Source organism: Symphodus melops, assembly GCF_947650265.1.
Source record: "Symphodus melops genome assembly, chromosome: 1".
Classification (NCBI taxonomy): domain Eukaryota; kingdom Metazoa; phylum Chordata; class Actinopteri; order Labriformes; family Labridae; genus Symphodus; species Symphodus melops.
The window spans coordinates 13,698,310-13,721,477 of record NC_136691.1 but is presented as its reverse complement, the minus strand read 5'-3'; the positions used below and the strand labels follow the sequence as shown (position 1 = coordinate 13,721,477).

The 23,168-nt window shown below is 37.3% G+C and overlaps 1 protein-coding gene across 2 annotated transcripts in view; it reads left to right on the top strand.

Annotated features, from left to right (window-relative positions):
- Positions 1-1,603: 1,603 nt before the first annotated feature.
- Positions 1,604-23,168, top strand: part of stx7l (syntaxin 7-like) — a 280,516-nt gene continuing 258,951 nt past the window's right edge. Inside the window, exons 1-10 of one of the 2 annotated variants that reach the window (XR_013781179.1) lie at positions 1,604-1,686; positions 3,633-3,726; positions 3,838-3,907; positions 4,139-4,229; positions 4,323-4,460; positions 4,992-5,035; positions 5,132-5,222; positions 5,315-5,387; positions 6,409-6,491; positions 6,786-7,302. Coding sequence is in view for 1 of the 2 variants with exons in the window: in XM_079367942.1 (XP_079224068.1) it covers positions 3,642-3,726; positions 3,838-3,907; positions 4,139-4,229; positions 4,323-4,460; positions 4,992-5,035; positions 5,132-5,222; positions 5,315-5,387; positions 6,409-6,491; positions 6,786-6,881 (771 nt within the window). In the remaining variant the exon portion in view is untranslated. Of the gene's footprint in view, positions 1,687-3,632; positions 3,727-3,837; positions 3,908-4,138; positions 4,230-4,322; positions 4,461-4,991; positions 5,036-5,131; positions 5,223-5,314; positions 5,388-6,408; positions 6,492-6,785; positions 8,650-23,168 lie in introns of those variants that run through there. The other variant, XM_079367942.1, reaches the window with a different exon arrangement.

The window sequence follows — 23,168 nt, the reverse complement described above, 5'->3', positions numbered from 1 at the left end:
CCACCAACCATGATGTAGTGGATACCATTCATAAATGTCTACTCTAGTACTATAGCACCTACCAGAGGTAGTTGGATCTACAGTATGTGCTCTCCATTAATGAGCAAACAGATAACAGGGCAGTCCATGACCAAGACATGTTTAGTGATGACATTTATTTTAAAAATAATACTAATTGTAAGTTAACATTAAAAGAAAAGTTTTTTTGGGGGGAAATATTAAGGATAGTTATATTGAGATTTAACATGGACAACACAATCACAGTGGACAAATGTGTTGTTTTAGCGTTTAAGCACACAACCTAGTTCTCAACACTTGTCAGCAGGAAGTTTTTAAGACAAAAATAAAAGTAGAATAATGAGAATGAAAATAAAAACAGAAAGCCCTTTGTTACAAGTGTTACGGTTGGTCTGAAGTGTTAAGATGGTTATGGTAGAGAGTTTAAAAGTGTTTACCTCAATTTAGAGAAAGCCCACTGACTAAGAGAGGCCTTGCCCATTTTGACAAGACATTCACTGATTATTGTTTATTGAGTTTACGAGGGTTCTGACCTATTAGATTTACTGACAGTTGTCACATGATTGTATTCAAACATGAATTATTTTGACCTCTGCAGTTTACCTGGTATTCTTGTTCTTATTCTTGGTATGTCTTTGTTGGCTAAATACATCCTATTAGAATCAAATTGTATGTCTTTGTAAACATGCTATGCTTCCTAACATTTGTGGAATCAGCTTCCTGCCATTATTTAAAGGAAAAAAAACCTCCTGAAACCTGACACACAACAAACAAGATTTATGTAACAGTTTTATTTTCAAAACAAAACACGTTTACTTAACCAAACCATAGTCCATATTTTGTTTTTCTGTAATCGATGGCATCAGACATGAATGATGATGAAGACCATTTTTAAAACAAAAACACAAAATGACATATGGGGAAACCACAATGTTGTTTGTATGATATATGAACTGTATCTAAAATGAAGTGGCATATTAGTATGAAGAACTTGGTAAAATGTCTTGCCATTCTAACTGGCTATAACCACTTTTTTTATAGTATTAAAACATTAAAATGTGATTTGTAATATGATTACTTAAATACTTAAGCCATAAGTCCTTGATCAAATCAATATTAGACTATATGTAGGCAAAGATACTACTTGTTATTCTCATGGCATAATTTTAGTTCATTCTTGAAGCCCTTCATTCAGTAGTAAGGCCACGTTTTTCTCCTTAATTAGCCATGTTGTAGTCATGGACGATAATTAAATTGTGCATTAAAAATAATGGCTTTGCAAAAGAATGGTGCAAAATACATAATGTGTCAGGGATTGAAATGAAAACAAAAATGAAAGACACTAAGAAATAAAATAACATAAAGGAGAGTAAAAAGCATCAGCAGATCAGACAATTATAATATTTATAAATGATAGTCTCTAGGTCTTTGGAGTTTGTTTGTCATTGATGCATTCAATTTATTCAATAAAAACTACATTTTGGAGGTTTATGTTTTCTTTTTACAATGTGCTTTAGTTGTGATTTGAGAAATGTAGCCATGATACTGAATGGATTCTTAAATGTTTTTTTTCTCCTTGAGCTGTAGACTTCAGGGAAAACAGACATCATGTGACGGGGAAGTGGCCGAGAGTCCGGAAATACACCGCTGAGTCAAGTCCCAAAGAAGGTAAAGTTGAGTCTTTTACACTACTGTTCTTAATCTGAAATGAAGAATTAACCACACAGAGGCATTCACACGGTGAACATGTTGTGATGGATGACACGTCGTGTAAAGCAGACCAAAAAAAAAAAAAAAAAAAGGTCTTCTCCGAAACACGAGTGAGAAAAATCTTCGACTTTGATTGTGACTAAAATACTTTTCTACCAACTGCATGTTGGAGTCACAAGTGAAATAAAGATTAAATTAAAAACAACTTTAACCCAGACAATGACAGATAAGCACAGTGTTTTTCTGTGCAGCCTTCTTACTGTCATCGGATCGGAAAGATTCTGTGATTTCCGCATATTTCTTTGCTGACAGTTTCTGAAGTAAAAGGGACAATACACACTAACATGGCAGGAAGGTGTTGTGAAACTTGTTTTATTAATGCGGGGAGGTGTATTAGTTACATTTCAACAGCATTACTTCGGCCGATTTGACAGTTTCTTAACATATGGTCACTTGCACTTCTGTTTCCGTCCTGATGAGTCCGAAGTGCTGCACGAGCTGCCCACAGTGATCATCCCTCCTGACAGAGAGTAGCTACAGGAGCATGAATACTCAATGTCAACAGAGCTGTAGCAATAATAAATACATGATACAAAAATAAACACTTTGAGGAGACTGCACTAAGCGAGGTAATTCCTCATTCTGTTAGTGATTTAAAGTCAGTTTAAATGACCTGTTTCGACATTTTATAAAAACAACAGACATTTTTTTTTTACATTATTTTTTGCTGAAACTCTAAAATGTTCATGCACTGATGAAGCTAGGCTTGATGTAGTTACAGTTTAACAGTGTATTGAGTACATTTTACATGATTTAAGTTTTTTTTCCCCCAACAGATCATATAGATATTTAGATTTGGCTAAACAAATTAACCTATGGAGCATGACCTCACTGCCAGGCTACAGCACTGCAATTTAATCATTTTTTTAATGTTTTCCTTTCATCACAAATATTTAAATAATGCATTTTTATTGTCAAATAACAGTTGTTATCTAACAATATATTACCTGTTCACACCTTGAATACCCCCTTGGTGCAAGTACTCTTAGTTCGGAATCCATATTAATTCTTTAGTATTAAGATTTTGATGATGTCAAGGAAGAAATGGTTGTAGAATTGGTATAGCTCGACACATCTTTATTATGGAGTCCTCATTTTAGCTTTGGCTTACAAACACACATTACTTACTTCAGTGTTTCTATGTCTTAAAATCTCTGCCATAAGCTGTTTTCAGTCTTATTAAAAGTTCCTTTCATGGGCAGAGGCCATTTTTACAGCATTTTAACTCCCAGCAAATAATGTAAGGAAAATGTTTGGAGGTTTTCTCTGACCATTATGTTATACACAGTGTTAACACTTACAACTTCTGTGATACTTCATTGGGGCCAAAGTCGAAGGATGAAAAGAGAATGGGAAAACCTAGCAGACATTTTGATATTTTGCAATGTCGAAGTCTATTTTGTTCCTGTATAGTTACAGTGAGGAAAAAGAACAACACTGCTGCGTCTTTGAATGTCTTATTTCACACACAGCTCAACTGATGAGTCAAAAGTAATATCCACCTCATGACATCAAACATTTCACTTTTTTTTTGCTGTGGCTTTTAAATGTTTTCTTTTAGTTTTTGATCCATAACAAGCTTCTTTTTCCATGGTTAAGTTAATGTTGTGACCTTGAATCTACCAGAAGGTCTTTGCTGTATTTCAAAATAAAAGCACGATTAAATTCAAACTACAACTACGACGACTACTCTCAGCAAAAGATGGTACAAATCATTTGACAGCCTTAGTACAGACCTTAGTTGGACCATATTTTCATGTTAAAAAAGTGTATTGCTTCTTATAATCATGCTAGCATGAATAAATACATAAAATGACAGATTGTGTTGTTGTGTGTCTTTACAGCTGTCCATCATGGCGTACCAGGCTGGGACTCTTCAGGAGCCCAGTGCTTTGGTGCACAGCATCAGCTCCAACATCCAGAAGCTCACACTTCTGAGTAATACACACTATATACTGTACAAACAAAAGACTTTTGTGACCTATGTTTGTGAATCACTGTGAACACAAGGAGAGATATCATAATGTCTGTTCTCTTTCTTCTTGCCAGCCTCGGAGCTACAGAGAACCATTTCTCTGCAGGGATCCGCACAGGACAGCAGCCAGCTCAGAAACACGTTGTGAGTTATGAGGGCTGAGTTGTATTTCCAAAATATACAAATGTTATAAATAGCAGGTGAAGAAACAGTGTTTGAAAAGGCTCCGAACCAAGTATGTCAGAGAAATGTTTACTAATCAGTCAGTCACAAGGTTTGAATAATATCTGAGTCACCAAATCTCTTTAAAATAATTAACTTTCTTAATGTTGGCCAGAGTTTCTCTACTTTCACATAAAACGTTGTATTTACCAGGCAACAGACACAGCAGCAAGGCAACCAGCTAGCCAAGGAGACTGACAGATTGATCAAGGCTTTCAGTGCGCTACCTGTTGGCCCCGATCAGGTACTGAATACTGAACTTAAAAAAAAAAAAAGATTTCAAGTTCTGTGCTTATATTCTTTGGTTATTGCATGTCTGTGAACGTTTGTGTTTTAGCGTCAGAGGAAGATACAGAAAGAGCGACTTTTGAATGACTTCTCCACCGCCCTCAACAGCTTTCAAAAGATTCAGCGGCAGGCGGCAGACAAAGAGAGAGAGTTTGTGGCCAGAGTGAGAGCCAGCTCCCGGGTATCAGTGAGTAACCTGCAGCCTGATAACAAACATCATGATGTAGACCAGTGATTAGAAAGCTAAGGAGGGCATTAATAGCATTTTAAAAAATATATATATTTTTTTTATTTTTTATTCTTCTGACAACGTAAGTGGATATGTGAGCAAACCTGACCTTACATACATGTTCCTGCTGCTGTTTGTGATCACACTGTTTAGCACAGAAGAGAGGGGGAGGTTGTCACTGGTATTTTTTCCATCCTGTTAATATATTACATTTTTTGGCTTTTTTTTTTTCATCTTGTTATCAATCTGATTTATTAATCTCAGCAAAGTAACAAGCAAACAGAAGACACATAAATGCTTCCTAGGCTGCGTTTTGAACACAAACAGACCTTTTTCTCTTGTTTTGTTTTACACTTTATTGGCGTTTCTATGTACGCTCGTTTTACTTTCTTGTGTTGTTACTGATAAAAAAGTAATGCAGGGCAAGAATCTGTTCAGCCTTTTGATGTTTGTAGGCGTTTGATGTTTGTTATTTATTTCCTTTAACAGGGAGGACAACCTGAGGACAGCTTTGGAAATGCTCCTTTCTCCAGGTAGATTTACTTCACATGTTCTTTATTGTTAATCCTGTAATTGTAAAACAACAAAAAAAAGTATTATTATTGTATCTACATGGTTTCCTCCTGCAGTGATTATCAGGTTCAGACTCAGTCTGAGGCGATCACTGAAGAAGACCTGAGGCTGATCCAGGAGAGAGAGTTGTCCATCAGGCAGTTGGAGGTAAAATACATGATCTCTTTCCATGTAAAGTATCTCAGCGTGTCTGTGTGTCAACTTCACGTGATCCATTTCTCTTGTGTTGCATTATTCAGTCTGACATCACAGACATCAATGACATCTTCAAGGACCTGGGGATGATGGTGCACGAGCAGGGAGACATGATAGGTGAGTCTTTGTCAGCAGTTAATAGATTCCTCTATAGTTCACAACTGAGATGTTTTCTTATTTTATGTCTGCAAAATAAAGGTGATAAATGCTGCACAGTATACGCCACATGTCCTCGAATTCAGTTGTTCCAATACACATTCCAGTAAAGGAGATGCCTTATTCCTCCAGACATGTAGCATCGGATACCAGCATGTACGCCAGTCAATGATTGAATCTGATACCATCATTTATCATTGTCATCTTTAACTCAGCTCACACAACAATATATGTTAAGGCTGCCACTCATGAACATATAGATTGCTGAAACAGTGTTTTTATCGTATGAAGAAAGAAAGTTACATTTTAGTAAAATTACAAAATAATGCATTTGTATGCAAAGAATCCTTACTATGTGATCATGGTGCAGCAGATCTTTGTTTAGGACAAGGTGTTAATATCCCTTACATCCACACTTGAGACACTCCACAAAGGCTCTTTGGGATATTGTAGTGAATGATGGCATCCGTTGAGTTGTCAAGTGGGCACACTCCTTCCTCAGTGTTTTACTGACGGAGAGTTCTGCAGTGAATCCTGGCGTCCCAAGCTCTCTCCCTCGATGCCACACTCGCTGACTCCTGCATAGATCACCAGATCCACTGTCATCTGTTGCCCCACTATCTGTGACGCCCTTCAGCAAACACAGGACTTGAGGAAAAGCTGATATTCAAACAAACATGAGGTTCGCCTGCTTCTAGGCGAGGATTCCTAGAGTGTAACAGACTGTGCCATATAGCAATGAATGAACATCTTAGCATGTTAATACAAGGTTGGTAGAGCAGCTTTCAGATTTAGAATGGATTTTAGAATCACACTAATAATAAAGGAGTACTCCTTATCAGCCGATAAGTCAATACTCAAGCTGTTGTATCAGTACATCGGATATGTCTGAAAGGGGGGGGAAAAAGGTTCAGTTAATTTCTCCTCTCCAGTCATTACACCTGCTAAATATATATTTTGCTCATTTCTTTGTGTTTTGCAGATAGTATAGAGGCCAACGTGGAGAATGCAGACGTGAATGTCCAGAGTGCCACACAGCAGCTGGCCCGTGCTGCAGAATACCAGGTAAAACTTGACTATATGATGGACAGAAGTGAGAAATGAAAGGGGAGGAGGAGAGGAATTCATATGTTTCTATGTCAAAGGAGTTAGCTGAAGAATCAAAGCAGAAGTTTGCTTTGGTCAATCATGCACAGAGAAGGAGAAAATCAAAGAATAGGTTGAGTCACAAAGTGATCAGATTCATGTGGTGGCCATTTTTCACTCCAAACCATCAGCCAGCCTTAGTGACATTGAATGTGTACATTGTACTTAATTGTTAAAAATAAAAAAACACTTGAACTCTTTCCCTCCCACCAGCGGAGCTCCCGGAAGAAGATATGCATCCTCTTGATAGTGTTGGCTGTTGTTGCTGTTATAATTGGACTGATTATCTGGGGCGCTCTCAAGAACTGATGCAGTTTTCTTCTTCATCCTCTCGTCTGCCACGTCCTCTCCCCTGTTCAGTCATCAGCCAAAGGGTAAAGCGTAGTCTTTGCTTACCCTCCATTGTCTCATCAACTCATGGGGCGAGTCATTGTGACGGTTAGCCCTTCTTTAACTTGATTTTATTGTAAGTCATTTCAGTCCTCCTTTTGTGATTGTACACTCCCTCACTCTGAGAAGAAAATTACTGCTGGTAACTTTGTTGTTTTAATCAGGATTATTTCAGCAATTTAAGTATGAAAAAAAGAGAATGCAATACATTCATGCTATAAATGCTGCCTTTTAACATGGATATCTTTGACTGGAAAGTTTAATTATAGTAGTTGTATATAGTTGTCATCTGACTGTCTAAGGTACTTTTTGTTTGCTCAATAACTTGTTAAATGGGAATGTTAAATGAGTAACAGTTGAGACAAGCATAGTGCAATGAAGCAATGTGATGTTTAATGCAGGTAAGTGAGTCACAGTCAGATCTGCCTCTTAGCTGCAGCTACTTCTATATCTGAGTTCATACAAAAAGCTCTAATACACTTATTTAGCAAGTTACTAAATGAAGAACACCATGTTGATCTTAAACAAAAGCCAGCTTTGGGCAATAGGCATTTTGTGTCATTATTAATGCAGTGATTTGAATCTATGCTGTATATAAACCCTTTATATGTAAATATAGATAATCAAAATAAAGAGTTAAATCTTTTTAAATTTGTAAATCAAAGTAACTACAGGTACACAACCTGAGTTCTGTTGTCAGGACAACACACTCCGTGATCGACCAATCATTCCTGGTATCATAAAAACATTATGTTACTGTTGGTAGTGGGTACAGGACGTATTCAGACCCCTTTAAATGTTTCACTTTGTTTCATTGCAGCCATTTGCACGGGTCTGAATACTTATGACCATGTGATATTTCAGTTTTTCTTTTTTAATACATTTTCAAAAATGTATAGATTTAAGTTTTTTTTCTGTCAAGATGGGGTGCCGAGTGTACATTAATGAGAAATAAAATGAACTTTTTTGATTTTAGCAAATGGTTGCAATGAAACAAAGAGTGAAAAATGTAAAGGGGTCTGAATACTTTAGTACTGTATGTTGCCTTGGGTGGCATACAAGTTGTTTAACGAGCTGACATGGAACTAAACTAAATGATCTATGATTGCACACAAATAATTGAAGTGTAAATAGATGAAGGTCAGGTTATAGTTTGAACTGTATTTTACAGTTTAAATACAAATTATACTGAAGGGGTTCCTCTCATCAAGCCGATTCTGATGAAGATTTCAGGATCTTGGCAAAAAATGTACATTCTTATTTTTTTGTAGTTCTTTAAAGCATACCATCTACAGCTTCTCCCAATACCAAAACACAGACAGTTTCTTAAACTAGAATGCCTCCATTGCAACTTTGTTTGCCCTTGACGTACAAACATACCTCTCAGGGAGCCCAGGAACAGTTGACTTCTGAAAAGTGACGAATTCAAGACAACCAACCAAATCCAAACTTATAACAAAATATCATTAGTCATGACATCCACTAATACTAGTTTGCTACAACTATTTGATGAAAATGTAAAATTATGACTACATGTGTATTTTTATGTTCTGCAATTTAGCTGCCAACTATATGCATGTGAATATATCACCTGAATGTTCTGAACCTAAATGAGAAAAGTGATTTTTACTGAAGGTAAATGTAATGCTGACGGATGAAATTAAATAAATTATTATTTTAAACTAAATTTGAATTCACTTTTTTTTTTTTTTTCACTAAAAAGGCAACTATAGACTTACAGATCTGAAGCATTGGTTACATTGGTTAATTTATAACATTCTTGAGTATAAATATGTTTAGTTTAAATCCGTATTGAGATATTCCAAAAGATACTTCTTGCATTTTCACATATTTTGTTTCGTAGTTTGCACAGTAAAACATTTCCGAAACAGATGACAGATTAAAAAGAATCAAAACATTCTGAATAAGATTAAGCGAAAGAAAAACTGTATGAAGTTGACCTCAACTGTCAACATCACAGTATTTCTGTGGCGTTTTGTGTGCAAAGCTGACAAAACACTCTAAATCAATCTTTCATTTAAGAAAATATATGTGTATTTTGAACATATATATGCTTGTTTGAACTACCCTGTTAAAAAGCTATTTATCAGTGAGACAAACACAGGCAAGGACAAATAATGATCCAGCTGAACTTAACTTATCAGTTTAGACTTTCGGTTCAAAGTGATAACACCTACTTTAGTGTTGTAAATACCTGATTTAAGATAATGGTGAAATATTACTGCCTGTTATGTAAGAGCATGTTCTAATGAAGGACAGGAGAAACTAGGCTGAAACTGAGCTAACGACATGTGCAAACCAATAAAATCAAGTAATTAAAGTCCACATTTTACAAACTTTTTTTTTTTTTGCCAGCTTTCACAATCTCAGTTTCAAAGCTTTTCTTACCAGCGATTTTTTTATGAGACGTGATTTATATGGACAGAGAACAGCTTGAGCTGGGTGTCAGCATTTTGGGATGATCACACAGGAAAGCAATTATCCCCCATTGATGCCCTTTTGATTAAAAAGGAAAAGCACATTTTCAGACATCAGCAACTTTCTCCAAATTATTTACTTGTATCTCAAAATTATAAGCTATTATCTTTATTGTTTACCTTTTTCCAAATAACGATGTCGCTTTTTATATTACTTTTTATATCAATGAACAAGTATTTCATATAACGTCTTACAACTTCAAATAATTTAAGTTCAAGACGAGCCTCTAATTTTACAAGTTTTAGGTGCCCCATTAAGACCTGGAGAAAAAGATATGTTCTGAGCATTAGGTGTTCAGAACATATCTTATAAGGTGTTTTTACAATGACGGCCCATCTAAAAAGTGTGGCTTTACTATATGTTCCATGACTTTGACATGAAAATGTATACTTAATAAACAACTTTTTCATAAAACTCATAATGCAAGTAGACATATCAGCATAATTTGATATTTCCAGAAGAATGAATAAAAATCTTTGTTATTGTAAATGAAAGTTATTGTACTGAAAACCATACCTGTAGAATTACATTGTTTGAATTCTGTTCGTCCTTGCAGCTGATCTAAATGTATATGTAATTCTGCCAGCAGGAGGCAGTGCTGAACTGTTTACCATAACCGTAATATAGCTCTCACAGTAACCATGATGCTGTTATCTTCTGTCAGCATAGTTAAAGGTACAATGATAGAACAGGCACACATACGGTTCTTGCCATCTTCAAATATCCTTCATCTATGTTAGGAATAAACTATTTCTTAAATTATAATCCATTGATAGATAATCTCAATAGATATAGCTCTGCTTAACTCCATCAGGCATGTATCACAGCGAATCAGTAAAGGCTTTGATATCTCCCAAGTGAGATGGATCTGGTCTGATCATGCTAATTAAATTAGATCAAAGTCCAGACTGTCCTTTAGTCTGGCTGCTCAGTTTCTAACCCTCCAGCAGCAATCATGCACTAGTGTCCTTGAATGAAACACCAAACCCCTGTCTCCTCCAGGGTGTGGGTCTGTTAATTATAATTATCATCAGATAAAGTACTAACTGCATTATTTAGAGTGGTGTAATTTTTTCTGCTCAATTTTGTTAGCGTTAGCCCTGTACTTATACGGAAGTATAACCATCCTTTCCTGCACACTACCCTGTTCTCATTTCCTCATATTTTCTCCTCTTCCTTTTTCTGCAATACAGCATATAAACAGAGCTGTACCAATGGAGGCAGCTGCTCTCACTTTTGAGGGATAACTTAACCCAGGATGACACAGCTCAGATTGATGATCATGCCAACTAAATCTCCCATTTCCTTTGTGGGATGTTTAATGAACTTTTACTTTAAAGTGTTACTACTTGAAGATGCATTGTTTAAGTTCTGTTGAGGAAATCAACTTCAGTACTGATATAGAATGCTTAGGAGGATTTTTACTAAGAGGCGTTGCCTTCAGGACAAAATCAGCAAAGATATAAAGGTATTGCTTTATGCACAAAAAGCAGAACATTTCTCAAAAAAGTTCAGGACAGACAATTTACAAGGAGATTGGTCCAAACAAAGTCAGCATGGTGACAAATTTGGCAAAATTGATTCACACTTGCAGCCTGATGGAAGAAGTCTGGACATTTTAAGAGATGCTGTACATTGACTGTATATTAACATGGATGTAACAGAAGCTGCTGGGAGTGAAGCCAAAAGATTTTGAGCTCCTCCTGCTGACTTAAATGGGACGTATTATGAAAAATCCACTTACAGTGAACATGTATTTGGGTAACCTGATTGTTTACTGACCCACAAAATTTGAAATAAACCCATCCAGTCCTTTGCTTGTAATGTTTCATTTAGACCACAGGGGACTGTTTGAAAAGGTAAAAAAAGGGGTATCATATGTCCTCTTTAAGACATGGAAAAATCTAAATGTATCTTAAATCCAAAATGATTTTCTAAATAAAGTTATTGTGCAATTCTGTTTAATCTATCATCTATATTTGTTGTTTTGTGAATGATTTGATTCCATAAAACTAAGTAACATGGCATGATTCACAGCTCTGTTGACGAATAATGCTCCTGCAGAAGAAACAATGAGAGAAAAGATACTGAATACCAATACATGACTTATTAAACTTTGCTAACATTGAGTGCATGCTGTAGTTCAAATCCACACAAGAATCTTATGCGTTGATGATTGAACCCCCTGAGGGATCTTTGTAATTTTATTGGTAATATAAATGTGTATTGTCATGAGTCGAAGCATTGTGATGTCAGTGCTGCTCTTCTAGCGGATTCAGACTCTGTTGGCAAAGTTAAACTGTTCAAATCAGTGTAAATGAACCCTTGCTTTACACACTGTTTGACATCTTCCAATATTACCAGTAACTCAACGTCCCTGTTAGAAATCCCTGACTTGTAATCCTGAGGTCTGGTCCAGAGCCCCAGTGGGCTGCATTCCTCCCAGCATCCCAGGAATGTAAACTTTACTTTGGAGTCCAGCAGGAGGAATGCAGAAAGTGTGTGCAGTTAAGATGTCAATCTGAGGTGTACTCTATTCAGAAAGAAAAAAGACATGAATAAAGATGTGGTGGAGCTGGCACTGGCAGGAAGACAACTGGCACTAGAACAGAAACACAGTGGGTAAATGGGGTTTTAGATGTAGAGGCTCCTGTGTATTCTGGTAAATATTTATGTTTTTCTGAAAAGGAAGTAGCTCTCAGGTATGTGACAGGATGTTCAGCACTGAGAGGAAACCACTGCACTCACCTGCTGTGTCAAGGTTAAAAATGTAGTCTTGCACGCTGGAAAAAAAACCTTAATACACATGCGCAGAACTGTTTATTTCTGCTGCACTAAAAAATAAATAACAGTACCTCGATATAGTATGTTTTTGAACTTGGGGGGTTTCTCATATTAAACCTACTGTGAGTAACTTAATGTGATGTTGGCCTTTGTTGGGATCATTTGCTAAAGGCCCTAAAAAGATAAATAACAAGAAATCATGTGATGTGCATGTGTCAGCAGCATGCTCGAATCTCCTGCCCTCGTCCGAATTTTAATATCAGAGGACACTAAAGGCTCAATAAAGTTATACCATTTATTATGCTACCCTGAGTCAACCCTTGTTGTTTGCATATTATGTGCCATATAGCATAAGAGACAGGGAGCAAATAAATGTATCCTCATCACTGACAATAAGATCTTTCTCTTTTGCACTCTTAATTAGTACATTGTTTGCTGCTGTAAGCATGTCAATACAGCTCTAACATTGGTTTTCATGGGTCAGGTTAGGCTGCACTTATCAGTGTTTATTTACCGTTTTACAGTTTCATTAGCAATGTGAGGTCGTTTTTCATTGAAGCATACAGATGCAGACAGATTTGTATTGCAACAAGAACATTTAGTGGAACCACAGACTGTATAAAGAATGGACAGTGGGATATCTTGCCTCAAGTGAACCAAAAGATTAAAGCTTCCCCTCCTAACTCTCTGCAGCATTATGTCATAAACCCCACCTCCTCTACGTAACAGATATAGGACATGCGTCAAGCTATAAAATAAAAATGCATGTTAGATACGTTTTTCTTTTTATTTAATTATTTGAATCATTAATTGCTCCTGAAGTGCTATGGATTTGCAGTTCTTGCAAGCTGAAGCAGATGTCACACTACAGATTGTATGGCCCTTTCAGTCAAACGTTCTGCAAAGACTATGGTTGTTTCCTAACAATATGTCAGTACCTGTCACAGGGTTATTTTGGCTTTATTCTGTTCGGCGGTAAGATGCAAAGGCAAGCTCTCCATTTGTATACGGTCTATGAGTGGAACATATAGCAGTCAGGTAGTTTCCCTAAAAGAGGATGAAGAGTAAGACTGAGCTACAAGATGAATAAACATTGGACTTACATTCTCAATTGCTAGAAACCAGAGTTCAAAGTTAAACTGCTGTGAAAGCTGTGTTTGATAAATGGGCAACTAGCTGACACATTACAAACTTAATTGGGCAATAATTAGTGTTGTTTATATTTTGACCATCAAAATATCAATTTTCAAAAACTGAAATACTTCTTTTGGATTCTTTCTGCCTCCTTATAAATTGCACCTATTTCTTGGAAATCAAATTTCATTTTCAAGGTATATAGAGAAACTTTCAGTTGTAAGTGTCCAAAAAATCTTAGTTCTTTTATTCTCCTATTACAGTCTTCAACAGGAACTTGTTGTTCCGATAGTTACTTCTTCCTTGTGGTTTAAATTCTGACCTCTAAAGACTTGGTTCTTTTCTAGCTATGAGCTTACATTGGAGGAGGATTTGTGTTAGCAATTTCCTGAACTCTAACTTTCTAATCCTGCAGGCATCTCTGGTTACAGCACAAATTGATTTATTCATTTCTCACAAAGGAGAAAGTAACACAGGCATTCATCAGCCTCCACTTCAAATATGTTTTGCTTCATCTTTTGTGAACACGTTAAATACCATCTTGGTTTACCCACCTCAAATTATCTCCCATATGTGCAGGGTGCTGTTTACACAGAGGCATGTAACCAGGAGGAAAAATGCTGGAAGACAAACTTTGGTGACCTTGTATAGGGCAAAAGACGTCATAACCTCTTCGCCGTTGGTGGGAATGAAGAATGGAGGATGGATGTAAAGATGTGTGGACGGAAGGCCAGAGGTAAATGAGGAATAGATGTGTCTCCTAGGTGGCCATGCTGCTGCTCTGGAAGGATGTGGGCACTGGTCAGACCACACACACATACACACAAACAGAGTTACACATACGCACACTAGCTGCAAGGCCACACCACACTTCAGCTCTTGTTATTGTTGTACCTTGGTCTTCCCTTTGGAAGGACCAGAGGAAGTAGAGTCTGTGTTAGTGCACTGGTATTTGATTCTTGGTTTCCATAATGATTGGTAATAAATTGTGGGTGATTGTCATAGTGGGACTGGAGGAATTTGGCTTTGGGTTCGAAGTTTCTGTTGAACCACAGTTACACATTAAGCATCGGAATAGAGCAGGAAACCCATGCCATCAGGAAAAAAGCTGGACTTTCCATCAATCTGCATATTTTAGCTAATAAGGTACCAAATCTACACCATTTTCTTTGTTTTGTTGTTCCACCATGGTGATAGCTTAGGGCTAAAATAAGATATTATATCATCATCATAATATATCATTCTTTTGCCGAACCCTGAAAGTCCATGTGAACTTACACATTTCAAGAGACTTTAAAATGTTTTTTTAGCTAGTTAAGAACAATATCATATCTTGATTGACCCAAAAAAAATTCATGACAGGAGTTTTATAAAAGATTGAAGCAACCACCCAGGGGAACATTTTCTAAATATACATTTTATTATCCTTTCCTTCTTGCTGGAAAGTTAGCCCCATAGCTCGGCTTCTGCTATGAATAGATAGCTGTATCAATCAATCAATCTTTATTTGTATAGCCTCAATTCATAACAGGTGTTATCTCGAGACACTTAACAAAAAGCAGGTAAAGGACCTTACTGTTTGTCTGTTAACATTAACAAAAGAGCAGGCAAACAGACCATGCCCATCGATATGTTGACAAAAAGCAGGTAAAGGACCTTACTTATTGCTATATTACAAGAGCCCAGCTTAATCCGTCATTGCGTGGCCGAAATCTTCAGCAGACCCGGGCTCATGAAGGAACAGCCATCTGCTAAACTGCGCTGGGCTTGAAAATGGGATGGGGGAGATGGAATAAGATGCAGAAATAGGATAGGATAGTAGTAGTAGTTTTGGTTCTTTTAAGAAAATGATTTCTGGTCACATTTAATAGTCTTTAAGATTGAGGTCTTTAAGGAACTTTGATCACTATTTCCAGCTTACATTTTCTGATTTTCTAAAACAGCTTTACCTTTTTCCTCCTGTACCTAATGTTTACATGTGAACTGTTTGTATTCGTAGGCTTTATCATAATCAACTTTGTGACCCTTCGACAACAACTAACACAGACTGTGATGGGTCAACATTATGGCGACCATCTGAGCTGATGAACTATGGCAGCTGGATAAAGAAATATCTCCAAATCTGTCAGCACATTTCAATCCAAAAATACCTCAACTCCTACTGGTGCGCTGGTGCCACCTTTTATCAACTGACCATCTCAATGGTCAAATGGGATTGAGTCAATAGGTTTTCAGGTCCTTTAAATTTAACCTTGAGATATATGTGAGCAGAACACAATCCCAGATTTGAAGATGAGATTTAAAACAATTGTTTTGAATGAGTGGCCGACCTATCGCAAAACACAGCAGAAGTAGGTAATAATGTAAACCCATTATTCACAGGTAAACTTATTAGCCTGAGTGAAATGTACCTATTTACCAGAACCATTGAAAGGGTTTTGACGTCAGAGGTAGACAAAGCTAACAGAACAGGAGGTTTGAACAGTGGTTTGAGTAGGCATGTCGGGCTTTTGGAGTCAAAGGTTAAGAGGGGTTGATGGCTGGGGCGGCAGTGCAGGCCGGGTGAAAGCAAACACAGCTTGCTGTCACAAATACAGCAGACTTATGAAACATCACAGGGCTGTGAGGATACAGAGGAAGGATATGTGTGTGAGGAAGGGGAAAGGAGGGCTCGATGGAGAACTCACGAGAGGGAAAGAGTGAAGCAGGGAGGCCCTGGATATACTCGCAGTGTTGTGATATGTTCGTCATGTATTCACACCGGGGGATTCTCAGACAGCTTCTTTCCATTTCACTGTCTGGCCCTAACCTCAAACTGTCAGGATGTAGCTGAGCTTAGCACAGATCCCATATGAGACCAGCAGGAAGTTACTGGATGACAGGAAGTTTAAAGATTATAATTACAATAAAGAAGCACAAGTTTAAAGGGAAGATACTATTGAAGAATAAACAGAGGTTTATTAGCTGAAGTCAGACAAAAATGTACACAGTTAGATTAGATGACAATAAACAGCAATAAACCAAGATGGGATTATCTTTACTGATGAGACAATAATAGATGATAACATCGGATAAAACAAAATGAGAAATGGTGAGGTCATTTATGACACGTGATTAGCCCTAAAATTATCTTCTCTTATGAGATTAGATTAAAATAAGAAATAACAAGAATTCATGGAGGCATGATGGGAAGATGATTTAATTAGACACATGCAGTGTTGGAAATAAATACTTGAAAACCATCCTCAAGTAAAAGTAAAGGTTCCTCACTTGAAAGTACTGAGCTCAAAGTTAAATACACCTTGAAAAAAATGAATTAAAGTAGCCAATTATAAATGCACTTAAGTGTCAGACTTATCTGTTGTTAAAATATAAATGTACATATGAATATGTGAAGTTTCATACAGATTAAGTCAAAATGAGAATTGAGAAATGGCTTTATCATCTCTAATCAGAAGTAACAAGAGAATAAATGAAAAAGGTAGACTTTCACGAAATGAAATGTTGTGACATTAAGTGATAACAGTTAATAAACAGTACATGAAGTTAAATAGAAACTGGTATGGTTTAAATATTTTGGATTTGACAATCCAAAATATGAAAATCCTTTCATGACATAAGATTGTAGTGATGTCTTGATGAAATGGACAGTTAGACAATATGCTCATATTAGTCACATGGGGACCAAATAAGGCCAAGTCTGAGACAATGAAACCCAAGTTCATGTTGAATGGACTTCACTGACTATCTAGAAGAGCTTTGTTCATGATGTGAAAATTGCCGAGACATGACAAGAAATCATTTGGGATTCAGGGCTTTTGCAGAATTGACAACTGGGATAAGTGATGCAGTTCTTTCAACACTTTGATGGTTTCTCTCTGGACTTTCTCTGTGGATTCAAGTAAACACTCCTGGTCAGACATCAGCTTACTCTACTCTCCTGTTTCTGTTTTGTGACCGGTCTGATCTGACCCTCAAAGCACAAATCCCCCACTACATCAAAGGTTTACTTTTTAGATCTCAGTATGGACTTTTGCTTTTTCACCTTAATTTATCCTGGGAATATTTGCCAAGCACACATACTGTCTTTCATCAACACTCTGCTTCACAAGTACAAAGTTACACACATTCATACCTGGCAGCTGCCCAGCGCAACCACAGTCTGCTAGTGTTGGTCCACTGGGCAGTTCCACCAGAGCAATTTTGGATGTTAAGAAATTTGCTCAAGGACATTTCTATGGTATTAGCTGAGTTATAGGAGAACCGGTCACATTCACTTCCCTACCCTCCATTTTTCTTGGCAAATCAGGGATCCAAAATCTCAATCTTCTCATCAGTCCACTTGTCTAAACACAAGGAATGTGCATATTGGAACAAGGAGCTTTGTGTAATGGAGGACATTTACAAGAAACAATGAATCTTCTGTGGGAGGATTTAGGAATTCTTTAGTGTTAGTATCTCTCTTAGGCCATGTTATTGGATCTTTGACCCAGGTTATGTGATCCCTCTGACAGTTTTTAATATCTCAGCTTACTTAGTATCTAAGATTATGTAAGATGCCTGTGATCAAGTAAAAAAAAAAGTGTTGTTCCAGACTCTGTTTTCCCTCATAATGAAACCAGAATCCAGAAACAGGTCAGATAGGCCGAAACACGTCGTGATTTAGGGTTAGTTAATAAACTGGTGATGGGGGGAAAATGGCTTAATAGAGCACAGTCCCCTCCTGCTGACTCTTCTGAAGACAGAGTTGATGCTTTGCCTTTGCTGCTGCTGCCGACTTAACAGTCCCCTAGTATCTTTAATAATCAACTCCAGAGTGGAATAATAGCATAATACTCCTTTATCTGGCCGTGTGAAAGGAGGTATTGGCAATGCTAACATGTTGTTTATTTTACTTTTAACATGTTTAAACACTTAGTAAAGGACGTGAGCAGGCTATCAAGCTCAAACAAAGAACTTGATAGTTGGTGGAAATGTCATAATTCTGCAGCTATTTAGTCACAAACAAACATGTTTTTATTCATGTTATGTAACACTTCAGAACCACAAATGTGTACATCATGATGGCGGTAGCGGAAATGTAACAAGGTCATAAACATCTTTTTGATCTATATTCTGTTAGCCATGATTGGCTGTAAAATCTATTGAAATTCTTCCAGTATTTATTACAATAATTTCAACTGGACCAAAGTGGTGGAACAAATAAACACTGCCAACAATTAGCATGGCTAAAATCAGATCAAGTCAAGTCACAGCTTGTCAACTCTTTGTGTTGCACTATTTCAAAAACCCAAACCAGAAGTGACTTACACAATTAAAATAAGTTTCATACCCTAGATTTTCATCCTAAACGTTTCAACTGTGGCCCACTGTTTGCTACCTCTGTGCTACCTCTTACTAAGAGACCTCTCTTCACGCAGCAACATGTTGCTCTGCTCAGACCAGTCTGAACTGCCCCTAGCTAGGACAGGGCTGCTGCGGCATCAAACGATATTTTTAATCAAGTGGTCAAAAGCTATTGCACAAACATTCTAAAGTAGCTTAGGTCAACAGTGTCCCAGAGCCTGTTCTGTTAGCTGGAATGCTCCTGAACGCTGCGAACAGGCCTCTCTTTGTGCTGCAGCCCAGCAGCCTCACGCCACACCACACCGCTCTGGAATCCTGTTTGTTTTCTTTCACATTTCTCAACCTAGTTCACTCCCATGTGGAAGCGCTGTGTGCTGCGCGTGTGTGCATTTGGTGTTTTAAGGTGTTCACTAACGTGTGCATCTGTGTTTGTACCCATGCAGCAGTAACAGTATGGCTCATTGAGCATGTGCTCATTTTAAGCCTGTGCCAAAGTTCACAAGCTTTAAGAGGAACATATTGAAGGGTTAAAAATTATGATTATTAACCTTTGAAGTCCTTAGTAGTAAAGCCAGCCCTGTGAAGGTAGCCAATGATGTACATTTAATACAGATTTTAAGTCCCACTTAGTTTAATTAATACAAGATTTTCTATAACAGACTTTTATCCAGTATTTAATGACCAAAAAGAAAACAGATTTCCAAATCCTTACAATTTAAACACGGCAGATTACTTCTAACCTACTTAATGGGACAAGACAAAAAACTTAGACTTCAAGATGTTGTTTTGTAATTCTTTGCTCCCTCAATTCATTTTCTGGTCAATCCACTTATCTTGCCAGTAATCTGCAATTATCCACAATACAGAGGGTTTGTTAAAATCCTAATTGCTGAATGGACAAACACCTCAGTCCTTCCATTCTGTACTTTCAGACCACCTCCCCCTCTCTCCCCTCATTTCTGCTGTTGGCTGACCAAATCAGAGGAATTCATTATCCTGGAAATGCTTTTCAGACCAGAGTGAGCCAAGTAGGGAAAGGCTAGTCTTCTTTTCTATCGTTCCTAACAATGGAACTTTGGCAAACTATAGGCCTATTATATGCTGCTATTGATGGCTACTATTATTTTGCCATATGAATTCTAACTATACATGACCTTATTTTTACCCTGAACCCAGTTGTTCTTTGCTTTAAGAGGCCAAGATGTTTTGATTGCTTCTGTAAGGAAAGTGTCTAACAGTCGAATCATAGTCTCCTGACTATGTGATCAACTGTGATTAGACCGTTAGACACTTTCCTATCTGAACTTTGATCAGGTATCTTTGCAAACAAAGATGAGGACTCACACTCCTTTTCTCATAAAAAGTCTAATTATAAATTCTCTTCTTATTTCTTTTGGAAAGATTAATTCTTCTTTGGAGTTTTGGTATTGAAAAAGAACTAAAGGATATGATAACATTGCATACATCATTCAACAAAAGTCATTATAACTTTAAATAAGAAACCAAGTTTTCCATGCATTCATCTAAAATCAATACCCACTTATTGTTTGCAGAGTCTTGGGAGCTTGAAACCAAATCAGTTAATACTAGTTGTGAGGGAGCTAAGTGTGAGTGCTGCCGGGGACACACCTGGCAATGGCTGCCAGTTTGGTTCAAGGCCAGCAAATACAATTATTATAGAAGTGCATGGAGAGGAAGCCTTTTCCACCTATGGGCCAGCTAACCTGCATATCTTTGAACTGTTAGAGGAAACGTGCAGACTTTGGGACAACTCCACATACAAAAGCTTGCACTTAACAGGACAATGAAAGTGAGTGCTGTCACATGGGGCCCCCTTAGGGAGTTTCCCTGCAGTCATTGCAAAATCTGCACATTTTGTGCGACCACTTTGGTTTAAGTTTGTGGGCTCTCTGGGACCCCCACTGGTCTGGACCCCCAAGCCCATGCAAGCAGGTGCCTGCTTGGCATTTTTTAAAGCATCGCCTCTGTTTATTTAGGGACCTGGTTGTTTGAATGACAGTTATTAATTAAATGACAGATAGACCAATAATAGCTATACAACTAATAATAAGTAATAATATTGACTCCAGTTGTCATTGCAGATGAAACAGCTTTGCCACATTAAACATTTTGAATGAATTGCTGTTTTGGGATACATAGTCCATATCTTTTCCAAGATATTTACATTGTCCTTAAGTGTAAAGTACACAAAGGCTTAATTTAAAAAGTTCATACTGTACTCTTTTGTAAGCGATGGTTTGTTCTCAAATTATATCTATCTATCTTTAACCTGTCATACAAGCATTTCTCACTTTGATGTGCTGCTTCAAACCATTTAGAGCTCCATTTCCAGTAACCTGAGGAAATGCCTTTTCTGGGCTGTCCCACAAAATGCAACACATAGGCGGCCCCTTCTAATGTACTCCAGGGTAGGCAGCTCTAAAAAAGCCCCTCCAAACTACTCTGTAAGGCGGTGTGTCCTCAATGTCCTGCACCTGCATAAACACACCAAGTCAGAGGAGCTGCCTGCCAGGCACGCTAAATGTAGGCAGGAGAATAACATACCTGGGAACAGTTACCGTGAGAAGCTTGAGGTAAGGTAGAATACAGACAACCACAAAAAGGTTGGAGTCAAAAGGCATGCGATGAGAAGTGAAACCTTCACTTTAAACATGCTTAGTGAAAGAGTGAAAAGTAAGGTTTAAGTTGGGCAAGTTCATTCAAAACATACCTGAAAATAACACTACTCAACACTTAAGAACAGTGCAGGATCTGAAGCCATCAAAAGAGAAACCAGATGTGTGGAGGAGACGAGAAAAAGAAAAATGTCAAAACTGAAATCAGATTGACTAAAAAAAATAAATAAAAAATAAATAAAATAAAGGAGATCTGGGATGATTTGGTGAAATGAGCATAAAATGAGTAAAAGGAAAAATGTGTGAGTGCCTCTGAGACAGGCAGCGTATTGACATGTGGTGACAGAACACCTACATGTCAGACATGCCCTGTAAAAGCTGTGCTCACTGGGACAAGGCTTCATATTCACAGAGCGTCACACAACACCTTGTAGTTACATAACTATCGCACCCTTCAATCATTGTGCTGTAAGTGAGACCTCTAAAGGGGCCCTTGCCTTACATTCTGTACTGCTTTATAGAGAGGCTCAGGTTTAAGCGAGATGGCCTCCATATCTGATCCTGAAAGAGTCTAAACTGTAAAAAATGTCTTTAAGAAGTGATTTAGTCTACCTTTAAAATCTTGTTGGCTACATTTCTACTTATTAAAGAGTTGTAATAAATGTCTAGTGATGTGATCCTGTTTTATCAGCTGAGTCTGTTTGACCGAAAGATGTGGGGATCTCAGAAACAGGAGCAAATGTTGACACAAGAATAAAGCAATGAACTAACAGATCATTTTTATCAATTGTTGTTCCTCCCTCACATCTTAAAAAAGAATTACATCAAATTTAGATGGCTACCACTTATATGACAGATACCGGTGTGTTTGTCCTTTTCTGTAGCTTTAACTCGTCATCCTGCTTCACTGCTGAGGGATTTTTAAACTAAACTAACCACTTTTAAACTAAACAGGACTGGACAATGCATAAGACATATTTTGGTTAGCACAAGTAAGATCCTTAAATGGAGTTATGATTTGGAAATATTTGGCACAAACAAACAGCAGACACTAATTTGCAGATGAAATCTTTTTAGAGAACATTATGATTGTAGATCTTGATTACGAAATGTCCTTACATTAACCCAAGGTGCACTGAAGGTAAACTCCCTGTAAGTTTCACTTATTTGATACTTAATCATTTACACATTTTTAAGTAATTGACAACCTTTATAATGAATAATACAACTCTTTACAAAGGTACACTGATTTGATTTTAGCCTTGCACAAAAAGAGGAAACAGCTCGCCAAACTGTCTGTCTACTAAAATCAACGTTTTACAGTACATCTTTTCTGAACAAAAAGAGCTAAGTGTAAATCAAAAAACTGTGGTTTCACATTAATAGCTAAAAACCTGAGTGTAGTTTCAACATCTCGTCACACACAAGGAGCACACTCGACAGTTAAAGGGATACTTCACCCATTTGCATGAAGCTGTGTATCATTAGAAACATGGTAGTAGTGTTGAATGGTTGTGAATCCAGCCCTCATTTTGTCCTGAGACGAGAAAAATATGTTTTTCTTTGCCTGGAAGTTTTTTTCATGTGATGCAATATGACGCTTTTTGCATCACATGAAGAAAACTTTAAAGCAAAGAAAAACACATTTTTCTCGTCTCAGGACAAAATGAGGGTTGGATTCATGACCATTCAACACTACTACCATGTTTCTAATGACACACAGCTTCATGTAAATGGGTGAAGTATCCCTTTAAAGATGGAAGACCTCAATAAGACTAAAAAGGGACAGAAAAGTCAGCACACAAAT